Source organism: Myxine glutinosa, chromosome 1, assembly GCF_964187855.1.
Source record: "Myxine glutinosa chromosome 1, kmMyxGlut1.1, whole genome shotgun sequence".
Classification (NCBI taxonomy): domain Eukaryota; kingdom Metazoa; phylum Chordata; class Myxini; order Myxiniformes; family Myxinidae; genus Myxine; species Myxine glutinosa.
The window spans coordinates 253,169,304-253,183,569 of NC_136261.1; the positions used below are offsets into that span (position 1 = coordinate 253,169,304).

Genomic DNA, 14,266 nt, shown 5'->3' on the forward strand with positions numbered 1-14,266 from the left:
AAGGATGTACAGGCTGAGTCAACCCCCCTGGTGTTAATTCAGCGATCGACCAGGATTTGAACCCAGGATCCTAGGAACCCAAGCCGGCACCCAAACGGCTAAGCCAACACCAGGCCTCGTGCCTTTGAAGTCTGGGGTAGAAAAACAAAGTCGGGTATGATCTTCGGGAGCTTTATTCTCGTATCTTGAGCAATACGGTAAAAGCATGTGTGGTCAATGGATGAAACCCATCATGCTAATAATAAATGCACAAAATGCTTCACGTCATGTACGAGGTAAGACAATATTAGAAAAATCAACAGGATTTAGTGATAGAGAGAATCTGGAGATTTTAAAAATGTATTATTCTGTTTTGCTCCTTTTCATGTATGGTATTTAAAAGAGGTTTTTTGTCGAAAATAAAACATCTGTTGTTTGTTTTTGGTCCTAACCCTCGGATGTGCATCCAGCTATTCTTTATGAAATATAATTCTACTGCAGGCTTTAAATCCAAGATCAACTTCGTGTGGGATCCCAACCGAGCCAAACGTTAGTGCCGCCTCGTGAGTCAGTGTCCTTGCCCGAGCGCGCTCCATGTTACCTCTGGCACACTTATTCAAGTTTCATGAGAAATTGTGAATTTCTGGGAAGGGCTCTTTGGAGAGATCCCCCGTAGAGGGAGACCCCCACGAAGCCGTGGAGGGTCTCTACCCAATCTCGGATCGACTCTCGTACAGCTACAGTGGAATACCCACTCCGTTCCAGAGAAGTTTCCCATCCAGCTGCGACGGCGACCTGTTCGAATTGCGTTCAGGAATGGCGCACAGACACTTTGCGGTGTTTCTGCTTTTGAGTACAACGAGTGTTCTGCCTGACTATGGAGCACTTGTCACTGACAAACCCGGTGAGTGAGTTGGCAGGACATTCGAGACAATGGCAGAGTATAAGTGGGGGAATGCAATGTTAAACAAATTAAACAACTATACAGGCAAATAAACCTTCTTCCCTGTCATCCTAATCTGTGCATTGTTAGTCCGTCCGCGGCAGGAGGCGGGGTTTTGCAATCACTTCTCTGTGTGTGTGTGTGTGTGTGTGTGTGTGTGTGTGTGTGTGTGTGTGTGTGTGTGTGTGTGTGTGTGTGTGTGTGTGTGTGTGTGTGTGTGTGTGTGTGTGTGTCCGGCCCATAACTTTTTACCATTTGAGCTATTGTCATCAAATTTTCACCAAAGCTTTATTATGATAATACGGAAAAGGCAAATTGATACTTTTGTCAAAATGTTAATGGTCAGTATCACCTAAAATCATCAATTTTCATCCAATTTACCTGAAATTTTAATTTACCATTTGGGTTTTGACATATAATTTTCACCAAAGCTTTATCTTACTATAATTCACCAAATGCCCGTCCGTCTGTCCGTTCGCAGGTACCGCAAAAACGCCTGAAACGATCGCAACGATATTTTGGGTGGGTATTCCTGGGACCCCTTTTAGGCTATATTGTTTTTCCAATTATTTCCAAATTTTCCAGTTTTTCCAAACACGATGGAATAATATTTACCGATATGAACAGTGTTGTGGCTTTTATTGAAATTCTACAAATACTGTTTAGATTTTGATGAGAATTACGAAGCTGCCGCGAATCCGGAAGTGGACAGATGATGGCAATGCGCGGGTTTGATAATATCACAATACAACTGTCATTCATTCGTAATGTTAAATCGTTAAACGTTAATCGTGTTAATCGTTTTGATAAAGTATCAATGGATGACTGGAATTGAGCGAATACAATTACGATTTTGAATTCGTAATTGTATTTACCCAACCGTACGGAACTTCACATCAGGATTAAAATATTTGTTTAATGTCACGAATGTTGTTAAAAGTTTATTTTTTATATTAATGTTCTTTAATTTGTGATTGGAGTTATGCTGTTTGGAATGAAAAAAAGCGATATCGAGTTCAAGTGAATGACGAAATGCCGTGATGGTTTTACATTCTAAAAGTGAATTCGCGGATCGCCATATGCAGATTCGCCATTGACTGGGTATAGAACAAACATACCCATTTGTTTACGAACGGGTACGTTTTTCATGGAAGTCCTTCACGAACTTGCTGTCCATGTCTGATGTGCGACTGAAGGTGCGACAGGAATGTGGTATTTATTGGTTCCATGCTTTAGCATTCGCCGTTTCTGCAGTCTGCTTGCTTCTGGCCTCCAACCCGTGCATGGCGCGGTTAATTTTGTCAAAAGGTTAAAGGTCAGTATCACCTAATATCATCAATTTTCATCCAATTTACCTGAAATTTAAATTTACCATTTGAGTTTTGTCATCAAATTTTCAACAAAGCTTTAATATGAGAATATGGAGAAGGCAAATTGATAATTTTGCCAAAAAGTTAAAGGTCAGTATCACCTAAAATAGTCAATTTTCATCCAATTGACCTGAAATATTAAGAATTTGCATATTGGGTCACAGAATTGGTTCACCAATAAAAAGATAGAAGCTGATTGTTGTTGTTTTTTAATATCAAAAGGTCAAAGGTCAAGGCTGCATAAAATCATCTATTTTGGTTTTGTTTTTTTTAATGTTTTCGTTATTTTGAGGATACGGAAGAAGAAGAAGACGTCTGCATACAAACAGACGCTGACGGGCTTTGCATTTTCAGATGCTTTCTAGTTATCATTATATTGGTATTATTACCTGATGATAATGATATTCATTAGTAGTCTATCTTGTTTAGTGTTAAAAGTGACAATAAAAAAATATTATTAGTAATGTGCTTATTAATATTATTTTTTTGTATACAAGATCGAGGCTCGTGTAAGAGCTAACATTAATGACAAAAAAACCCCAAAAAACGGACACGTAAAACATATGATAAAGGGAGCGGGAGACAAGATGGGGAGAGAGAGGGAAGCACACAAGTACAATATTTGAGAGCAGGGACATCGGGAGATCTGTGGGAGGGAGAGGGCTTGGTGGGAGGCATGGGAAGGGGGTGGCGCGGTGGGAGAGGTATAAAACATATGGACACTGCAACGACTTACAGGAAAGAAGTTGGTATTTCAAAAAAGTGGATCTGCGGTGAAATTAGCGGGGGTAGAAAAGATCAAAGTCTTGGATGGGGGAAGATAAGAGATGGTGGAGAACAGCTGGTTTAAAGACCTGGAGGGATGGGTGGGATTGAAGGGAGTGTGGGAGTTTGTTCCAGAGGCGGGAGAAAAAAGGAATGAAAGAGTGAAGGTGAGCAGAGAGTCTTGATTTTGGCAGTTTCACCATAAGACCCCTTGCTGTTGTTTTGTTGCTGTTGCAGGGATTGAACCCAGAGAAGCGTTCAACATTGTACAGAAACACAACAAGATCCGTGCTGGTGTATTTCCTTCTGCAGCAAACATGGAGAAAATGGTAAATAAAGGTTTCATTAACATTTATTCATTTAAAGTTCGTGCATTGAAATTAGAATGACAACAAATCAGTCAGAACTCATAGTGTACTTTTTTATTTTTTAATCAACACAAAGTAAGGTGGTGCCCCCTATACCCCCTTATAACCTTCTCGGTCCCGGGTGCTGGTTGTGTATCTTAAATGTTCATGATACTTAACAAAATGAATAAGGAGGATGTATTAATATGGTGGAGGAGAGGAGGGAAGGGGGAAGGTGATCAACAACAGATGCTGCGGGTTTGTGTGAACCACTAGGTGAGGAGGATTGCGGGAGTGAAGAGGGTGGATAGAAGGAGAATGGATGAACTGAGGGAGGAGATTGGTGTGCAGATGAACTTGATGGGGAGATTGGTGAAATGCGGACTGAGATGGGCTAGACACTTGGTGCGGATGGGGGAAGAGAGAATGGCAAAGAGAGCAGATAGGTTGGGTGAACAAGGTAGGAGGAAAAAAGGTAGACCACAGTTAAGATAGGAGGATTGTGTGAAGATGGATATCGGTAAGGTGGAGGTGGTTGAAGGGTGGAGAGAGTTGGTTGAGGACAGAGGGAAGTGGAGGAGCATCGTTGTCAAGGCAGGGCAGGAGATGGGTGCCATTGGACCTCACCTCTTATATAGGGAGGAGGAGGAGAAGAAGAAGCCAACAATGAAAGTGTATTACAGTGCACGATTTGAGCCATCATTCATACAATCACGAAATTAATCGACATGACTTGGTGGCAGCAAAGGCATCAAACCTTCCAAGAAAACTCAATAGTGTTCAGTATTTCTGATTCAATGTTGAGCAGTGTCAAATTTGTCAGCCTATCTTGGCCCATAAGCATATAGAGCTTTTCGTGCATTTCACATGGCTGAATGACCTTTCATCATTTCAGGACACATTGACACACACACACACACACACACACACACACACACACACACACACACACACCTGTTTGACCAGAAAAACAGCCATTGAACTTAGGGTAAGTTACGTTACTTCTTGGGGCCCATTGGGTACCAATGACGTCACAACGATGGCGCTGCCTGTATCACCACAATCAACAGAGCATTTCCTCCTCTCCGTGGATGCCAACCTACTTGGATTGGAAATACCCATTCTTAGTTGCTGATTCACATGATGGTGAGCATGGCATTGGCTGGATCTACACTCAAATATATTGTGGCTTATTGTACTTGCCAATTGCAACTAAATGGGTAGATGGCGCTAAAAGTTTCCCATTCTTAGTGGACCCACTACAGCATGAATTGTGATACTGATTTGTTGCTTGTGTGTGGATGATGAAAAATTATCCACACTTCAATGCTAAAAGACATTTCCCTTACTTATTCCCAGGTACATTGGTGCCCTCAAGGTCATGGGGTCTCTTGGAGTTCCACCATCATTAATTTAAGTCTGTTGGCGTGTAGGAATGGGATGATGGTCTTTCCAAAGAGGCTTGGAGGCGTGCTGTCGCCGAATGCCAACACGCAGTGGTCCATGGACAAATGAGAAGGATGTTGGGCCAGAACTTGATGGTTGCGGAACCAGGTGCGTTGGCTTTCGGAGATGTACTGCACGCTTGGTTCTTGGAGGGAGAACATTACAATTCTACATCAAGAACCTGTGCGAAGAATCATACGTGTGATCACTACACACAGGTACATTGCACGAGGACTGGTTCTCCTCGTTTTCGAGGTTTTAAAAACAATAAACTTGATGGAAAACGGCAACATTAATTTTCAAGCATTTGAAAATACATCTTCAACATATATAAATGAAATAAAAGGGCTGTCAAAAAGGTTTTTCCTTATCAATAGGTTTCAGAGCTAAATCCTGAGTTTTATTCCAATGGCACTGAAACTATACAGAAAAGGTGTGACATTTGGGTCATTTCTTCAGCGTTGGGTGAAAACTCCCTTTTTACTCTCCTTGCAGTTTTAAATTGATCTGAAATAAATTGATACCTCATTCAGGCCAAAGAACCCTTTTAACATGGATTGTGGTAGCAAATTATTGTGTGGGCGAGTTTTGTCTAAAACTGATAACTATTGCTAAATAGGAAACTGCGGTCATCTTTGGGCGAGGGAGGCATAAATTCTTGATTGACATTTTTTCTGTAGTACAGAAATATTATTTAATGGTTTGTATGTTTGGCTAAAGAAGGAGGAAATGGTTAGATTTTGGTGAAGATCCGGATCCAGATCCGAGAAATTTTGAAGTGATTCTTCACCATTGAGAGATAGCGCAAACAACGACATATAGCATGATATTTCAAAGAGTAGTGGTTGATTTAAAACAAAACTAGATGGATGAGCTGGGTAAGTGACAAGAACAAGCCGATTAAATTTTGGTTAAGGTCTGGATCCAGATCTGGCCTATCAGTGGGATACAAAACGTAAACTGTTCAGGCAGGTGGAGGTATGCTCTCTACCGAGTGGCGTTCTAGTTTAATTTTGTAAAGCAGGATTAAAAGTTTCTTTTGAATCTACATATACAAGGTTTGGTAATGCTTACTTTTGATTTTTTTTAGTGTTCTCATTAGAACATATATATCTCTTGATGTGTGACCATAGTTTAACGTCCCATATGCTAGGTTTATTAGCCCCCGTTGGACTCCGTTGGAATGGAGGCTTATAGATTGGGTCTCGTCTGTCCGTCGGTCAGTCCATCCTTGCGTATGTGCATCCGCAACTATATCTCGGAGATGTATGGACTTATTTTGTTCAAACTTGGCACAAAGACAGTACATGAGAGTATACATATGCAGAATATTTTGTTTTGTAATCTGACCAAAGATGGCTGACTGACGGCCTTTAACTCTGCACAGCAAACTTAATAAAACCATGGGGGTCATGACATTTTATGTCTTTTCCTGGCTGTTTGTCATGTTTCCTATTGTTATCTCGGTATTTTAGCAGGACATGAAGGTAGCTTGAATATGGTTCGGTGATTGTGTACAATGTTCATCTGTGCTGAGTGTGAATACCTGATTTCTGTGAGAGGGTCTCGTCAAGTGATAGTGTGTAGTTGGTGTACATTCTTCCCCCCCTCCCCCCAAAACTGTTCTCACCAACACCCACACCCCTCCATAAAGTTATACATACATATATATTTATTTATATATATATACAGACTTGGCATTTAATATGGAATATTTTTTTTTCTTGACTTGGGTTTACTTTCTGAACTCAGTATATCAATCTGGTGAGTTTCATTTACGCTTCGGTGATTTCTTTGTCAAAAGAACCATGTCACTGATTATCTTTCGCAGCAAGAAGTCAACAACAGGATAATATCACAGGTGGCGTGACAAAATGTAAGGACAAGTACATTTGACGATTGGCTTCACAATTGGGTATATAAGGGTTGTTGCATTCTGTATTAGTGGAAAACAACTATTGCACGTCTACAAAAGTTATTACCGCTTCCTCTGGAGGTGGTCTGTCAACTTGACAATGCTATTTGTCATGGAGTGGTGGCTTTACGAAATTCTGGCATGAAACAGCGTGCTATTGCTCGGCAGTATGGCATCACTCAAGGTCAGGTGTCAAAGATCCTGAAGCGAAATGCTCAGAGGGGTGTCCCTACTCCAATACCGAGCCCAGGACGTCCACGCAGAACCACAAGGAGAGATGATCGCCAGCTGCACCGGTTAGTCCGCAATGGCCGTACCAAGTCAGCTAATCGGCTTAGGGCTGAGTGGCAGCAACTGACAAATGTGCCTGTATCCAGAAGGCTAGTCAACCAATGACTGGTTCAAGTCAACCAATGACTGTGGCTATCGTGCCAGGCCTCCCCTGAGAAAGCCACGCCTGACCAGACAGCATAGCCAGTGCCGATTGCAGTGGGCCAGAGAGCACCGTCGATGGCAGCCAGGACACTGGAATCACGTGACCTTCAGTGACGAGTCTAGATTTCTGGTCTATCGTCAAGATGGCCACGTCCGAGTGTGCAGCCAAGTGCATGAAGCCCACAACGAAGATTGTATAGTGCCAAGAGTCCAAGCTGGAGGTGGTGGGGTGACCGTTTGGGCTGCTTTTCATGCAGGGGGCAAAACTGACCTGGTTGTTCTGAATGGAAACCTGAACCAGTTCAAGTACAGGGTCATTCTGGAAGAAACATTGCTTCCATTTACTCGTGCAGCCTTTCGAGGAAACTTTGTCTTCCAAGATGACAATGCACGGCCTCATCGTGCTTGCATGATCCAACACTTTCTTGCTGACCGTGGTGTAGAGCATATGGAGTGGCCTGCCATGTCTCCGGATATGAATCCGATAGAGAACTTGTGGGCAGAATTAACGCGTCAAATCGACAACTTGGACCAGTTGAAACAAGTGAAACCAAGTTCAAAATCCTGAACCAAATTTCCTGTAGTAAGTGAACAAACCTTTACTTTTTTTTCTTCCAGATTATTTGGGCTTCATCCCAGAAGATTGGATGTGCCAGGTATAGCTGCCAGCGAAGAGAAAATTTAGAAGATCTCTTTTTGTGTGTTTATTTCCCTGGGTAAGACATTTTAAAGTTGACATTGCTTTGCTGATTGCTGCATCAGACACCTGACTACATGCTTAAAAAAACAATAACAAACACATTTATTAAGTTGATTTACATAATTCAGTTACTTGGAACTATGCTTCAGTTCATGTTGTGTTTTTGGCCCATTCCTAATGGATCTCAGGGGGAACTGGAGACTGAATGGGCACATCATCGCCCCATACAAGCCTGGTCTTTGGTGTTCCCTTTGCACCTCCACAAAGTCCGGTTGCTTGGGCTACCAAGGCGGAGGCCTTTGTGGTAAGAAATACCCTGACAATCAAGATCCTGATGCAATGCATGTCGGCACATACTCAAGACATGCGTTCCAGCACCACATCATTTTCCTTCCATTTACAGAAGTCAAAGCTTATGGAAGTGCGAAACAACACCGGGAGAAGTTTACTTGGTTATTACAATTGTACAAAAACATCAAGTAGGAAGGACACCTCGTTGGTGGAATGATTGTCATTGATACTGTAGTTCTATCCATTAACGTTGTGCAAAAGAAAGAGCTCACGTTTTGGTTGAGGTTACCCATTTAGCAAGCAGACTGTGACATGGTTCCAAATTGTATGCAAAGAGCAAATGTGTTGGTAATTTCTTCTGAAGTTTTTTCTTCAGGAGGTCTAGGATCATGGAAGATGGTGGACATGCAACAAGCAGTTAAATCAATGAATAAGAAGTTAAGAGGTGGAAATATCTGTAAAGTGGCAATGAATATTTTTCAAGTTAAGTGGAGACTTGTTAATGTAGATGAGGAACAAAAGTGGAGCCCATGCACTGTGACATTGCGACCTACCGTGCGGCATTGTGATGGCAGCATAATGCCATTGGGATGCTTTTCAGCAGCAAGGACTGGAAGACGTATTCGGGTAAAGGGAACAATTAATGGAGCCAAATACCGGCAAATCCTTGAGGACAACCTGCTTCAGAGTGCAATAGACCTTAGACTGCAGCGAAGCTTTACGTTCCAACAGGACTATGATCCCACCCCCCCAAGCATAAAGCCAAATCAACAATGGAATAGCTACAGGACAAGAACGTGAAAGTCCTTGAGTGGCCCAGCCAAAACCCAGACTTGAATCCCATTGAGAATCTGTGGAAAAACTTGAAGATTGCTGATCACTGACACTCCCCATCCAACATGACATAGCTTGAGCAAATCTGCAAGGAAGAATGTGAGAAACTCCCCAAATCCAGGTGTGCAAAGTCGATACAGACATACCCAAGAAGACTTGAAACTGTAATTACTGTCAAAGGTGCTTCTACGAAGTATTGACTCAGGTGGTTGAATACTCAATGTAAATTAGATATTTCTGTATTTCATTTTTTATGTGTTGTGTGTAGCACATTATTTGATGTAAATAATTGTGGCTGAAAACGGAATAGCATTACATCAACTAGTGAGGTACCCGTGCTACGCACGGGTGGGAGGCCAGAAGCAAACAGACAATGCAGAAACGGCGAATGCTAAAGCATGAAACCAATAAATTCCATATTGCTGTAGCACCTTCAGTCGCACATCAGACATGGACAGCAAGTTCGTGAAGGACTTCCATGAAAAACGTACCCGTTCGCAAACAAACGGTTACGTTTGTTCTATATCCAGTCAATGGCGAATCTGCATATGGCGATCCGTGAATTTCACGTTTAGAAAGTAGAAACCATCACGGCATTTCGTTATTCACTTGAACTCGATATCTCTTTTTTCATTCCAAACAGCATAACTCCAATCAGAAATTAAATAACATTAATATAAGAAATAAACTTTAACAACATTTGTGACATAAACAAACATTTAAATCATGATGTGAAGTTCCGTACGGTTGGGTGAATACAATTACGAATTCAAAATCGTAATTATATTCTCTCAATTCCAATCATCAATTGATACTTTAACAAAACGATTAACACGATTAACGTTTAACAATTAAACATTACGATTGAATGATGGTTGTATTGGGATATTATCAAACCCGCGCATTGCCGTCATCTGTCCACTTCCGCATTCGCGGCAGGTTCATAATTGTCATCAAAATCTAAACAGTATTTGAAGAATTTCAATAAAAGCCACATCACTGGACAAAATCACAGACTGGTCAAACAAGTGGAACATGTCTTTCAATCCTGACAAATCTCACACTCTTACTATGTCTCTCCGAAAAGATCGACTGGACAACCCTCCCATCTACTTTCTCAACAATCCTCTCCAAGAAGTTCTGTCGCTCAAGCTTTTGGGTCTCACTATCTGCCATGATCTTTCTTGGGAAAACCACATTTCCAAGCTGGCCTGCAAAGCCAGTCGCCGACTGGGCATCCTCCGTCGTGCGAAGTCCTTCCTAGGCACACCTGAGCTCCTCACCACATACAAGGCTTTCATCCGCAGCTCAATGGAATACTGTTCTCCCCTATGGGCTGGTGCTCCTGCCTCACACCTAGCTCGGCTTCACGCTGTTGAAACCAAAGCTTTCAGAATCATTGGAATCTCCCGCGATGAAGCTATCTCTGAGGGCCTTTCACTCACTCACCGCAGGCAGGTAGGTGGTCTTTCTGTCTTCTACCGACTCCTCTCCGGCCTTGCTCCCCCAGCTCTCTCTGTGCTCTGTCCCCCAAATATTCCTACAGGTCGCACAAGATCTGCCAGCAAGCCTCTGATGGTTAAACTGCCAAAATCTCAGCTCTCTGCTCACCTTCACTCCTTCATTCCTCTTTTCTCCCGCCTCTGGAACAAACTCCCACACTCCCTTCAATCCCACTCCTCCCTCCAGGTCTTTAAAACAGCTGTTCACCACCATCTCTTATCTTCCCCCATCCAAAACCTTGATCTTTTCTACCCCCACTAATTCACCCCAGATCCACCTTGTTTGTAATTCCAACCTCCTTCCTGGTAGTCCTGGCAGTGTCCATATGTTTTATGCCTCTCCCACCCCCTTTCCCATGCCTCCCCCCCAAAGCCCTCTCCCTCCCACAGTTCTCTCGATGTGTCCATGTCTCTCGGTTCCTGCTCTCAAATGTTGTGTTTGTGTCCTTCCCCCTCTCTCCCCATCTTGTCTACCGCTCCCGATGCTTTTTGTTTTATGTGTCGGTTTGTCGGTTTGTCTTTCTGTGTGATAAATGTTCGCTCCTTCACGAGCCTCGATCTTGTAGACAAAAAAAACAAAAAAAAATAAACAAAAAAAAAATCACCGTTCATATCGGTAAATATTATTCCATCGTGTTTGGAAAAACTGGAAAATTGGAAAAATTGGAAAAACAATATAGCCTATTTTACTCCAGGGGGTCCCAGGATTACCCACCCAAAATATCGTTGCGATTGGTTCAGCCGTTATTGCCGTACCTTCGAACGGACGGACAGGCGGACATTTCGTGAATTATAGTAAGATTCCCACAAACCTTTTAATTAAGTGATTGACATCAGACTTACAGAGCATTGTATTGCATAATCCTCAGAACAGAAGTCCACCAAAGCAAGAAGAGGGATGTCAACTTTTGTACCGGTCCACTTGAAGAAACCGATACCGACGGGAGAGATATGTGCATACCAGAAGTTTGGTACGATTTCACAAAAGTTTGAGAAAGTAGTTCATTGACAAGACAAGACAAGACAACACAACACAGACACTGCTCAGATTATATAGAGTTTTGCACAGATTATAGATTATAGTATAGTATAGAATCTGCACAGATTATAGTATAGCACAGAGTTTCATATCTACTGGATGTGATCATTATTTTCGTTGTGTGACATTAAAACTAATCGACTAACTTTAAAAACAATTCATTTTCTGTGTAGACTTTTTTCAACTATTTTAATTTTATAATTAACCGATCACCCATTTTTGTTTTCACTTAATTTTAATATACCGGTACTGATCAACATTCTTATACAATTATTGTATTGGACAGAGAAGTTTATTGACATGATGGAGGTCCTTCTAATCCTGGTTTTGCTCAGAGATCCCTCAGAACCACTGCCGGATGAATTGCGGTCATAATGGACAGCTCAACACAAAAACGTGCAAGTGTGAGTGTGTTCTTGCCTACTCTGGAAAGTACTGCGAAGGTCAGTTTTTATTAACATTTTTCATTTTGTACGTTTTCGTTTTGTTTTTTTCAAAAAAATTTAAAGGCTACAAATGTCTCATAATGTCATCGTGCATTTATGTTCATACTCATACACAAGTATTTGCATTTGTCAAAAGCAAAGATTAACCGAAATTTTGACGATTTCTTGACAGAACCATGAGAATATATCTATCTATATATATACTTGATAGATATATTTTACTATCTTTTCTGCGAAGTACTGCATATATATATACAGAAAATATATATCTGTATATATATATAGTGCAGTCTATATATATATACAGACTTGGCATTTAATATGGAATATTTTTTTTTTCTTGACTTGGGTTTACTTTCTGAACTCAGTATATCAATCTGGTGAGTTTATTTTACCCTTCGGTGATGTCTTTGTTGAAAGAACCATGTCACTGATTGTCTTTCGCAGCAAGAAGTCAATAACAGGATTATATCACAGGTGGCGTGACAAAATGTAAGGACAGGTACATTTGACGATTGGCTTCACAATTGGGTATATAAGGGTTGTTGCGTTCTGTATTAGTGGAAAACAACTGCTGCACGTCTACAAAAGTTATTGCCGCTTCCTCTGGAGATGGTCCGTCAACTTGACAATGCTGTTTGTCATGGAGAGGTGGCTTTACGAAATTCTGGCATGAAACAACGTGCTATTGCTCAGCAGTATGGCATCACTCAAGGTCAGGTGTCAAAGATCCTGAAACGAAATGCTCAGAGGGGTGTCCCTACTCCAATACCGAGGCCAGGACGTCCACGCAGAACCACAAGGAGAGATGATCGCCAGCTGCACCGGTTAGTCTGCAATGGCCGTACCAAGTCAGCTAATCGGCTTAGGGCTGAGTGGCAGCAACTGACAAATGTGCCTGTATGCAGAAGGCTAGTCAACCAACGACTGGTTCAAGCAGGCTATCGTGCCAGGCGTCCCCTGAGAAAGCCACGCGTGTCCAGACAACACAGCCAGCGGCGATTGCAGTGGGCCAGAGAGCACCGTCAATGGCAGCCAGGACACTGGAATCACGTGACCTTCAGTGACGAGTCTAGATTTCTGGTCTATCATCAAAATGGCCGCGTCCGAGTGCGCAGACAAGTGCATGAAGCCCACAACGAAGATTGTATAGTGCCAAGAGTCCAAGCTGGAGGTGGTGGGGTGACCGTTTGGGCTGCTTTTCATGCAGGGGGCAAAACTGACTTGGTTTTTCTGAATGGAAACCTGAACCAGTTCAAGTACAGGGTCATTCTGGAAGAAACATTGCTTCCATTTGCTCGTGCAGCCTTTCGAGGAAACTTTGCCTTAAAGGATGCCAATGCACGGCCTCATCGTGCTCGCATGATCCAACACTTTCTTGCTGACCGTGGTGTAGAGCATATGGAGTGGCCTGCCATGTCCCCGGATATGAATCCGATAGAGAAATTGTGGGCAGAATTAACGCGTCAAATCGAAAACTTGGACCAGCAGCCGACCTCTGTGCATGAATTGCAGCAGACTATTGTCACTGCATGGCAAGCGATTCCTGTCCAAACCGTGGCAAATCTCGTGAACAGCATGCCTCGACGTGTACGTGCTCTCCTGAATGCTCGTGGGGGTTACACGGAGTACTGAACTGTAATTTTACTGTCCGTAATCCCAGTCGTAATTAAATTTTTGTTTTTGTTGAAATATTTTTTGGCTAATGTGCAAAATAAAGAGCTCCTTCTGGAAAACGTACAGAAGTTTAACACAGTACTGTCCGTGAATTGCGTTCGATATCAGTTTACATCACTTTCAAGGATCAATTTATTTGCTTTGAAATGTCAAATGTGGTTTTTGTTTCTTTTAAATGTCACATTAATAAAATCTAGAATAATTTCAACATTATTCCAATGAACTTTTGGTTCTAAGTCATTTTGAAAAATAAGTTCACCCCCACAAAAAAAATATTCCACATTAAATGCCGTCTATACATATATATATATATATATATATATATATATATATATATATATATATATATATATATATATATATATATATATATATATATATATATATATATATATATATATATATATATACTGTATATATATATATATATATATATATATATATATATATATATATATATATATATATATATATATATATATATGTATATATATATACATATATACATACATACATACATACATTTAAATGCATGCCTGCTGTTCTTGTAGACTGAGAAGAAGGCCTAATTGGCCGA

At 41.4% G+C, this 14,266-nt stretch overlaps 1 protein-coding gene across 3 annotated transcripts in view; it reads left to right on the forward strand.

Annotated features, from left to right (window-relative positions):
* Window positions 1-589: 589 nt before the first annotated feature.
* Window positions 590-14,266, forward strand: part of LOC137436439 (C-type lectin domain family 18 member A) — a 133,248-nt gene continuing 119,571 nt past the window's right edge. Inside the window, exons 1-6 of one of the 3 annotated variants that reach the window (XM_068130235.2) lie at window positions 590-883; window positions 3,295-3,386; window positions 4,838-5,068; window positions 7,819-7,916; window positions 8,089-8,204; window positions 11,902-12,009. In XM_068130235.2, coding sequence (XP_067986336.2) covers window positions 796-883; window positions 3,295-3,386; window positions 4,838-5,068; window positions 7,819-7,916; window positions 8,089-8,204; window positions 11,902-12,009 — 733 coding nt within the window. In that variant the 5' untranslated portion in view covers window positions 590-795. The remainder of the gene's footprint in view (window positions 884-3,294; window positions 3,387-4,837; window positions 5,069-7,818; window positions 7,917-8,088; window positions 8,205-11,901; window positions 12,010-14,266) is intronic. The other 2 variants (XM_068130239.2, XM_078786018.1) reach the window with 2 other exon arrangements.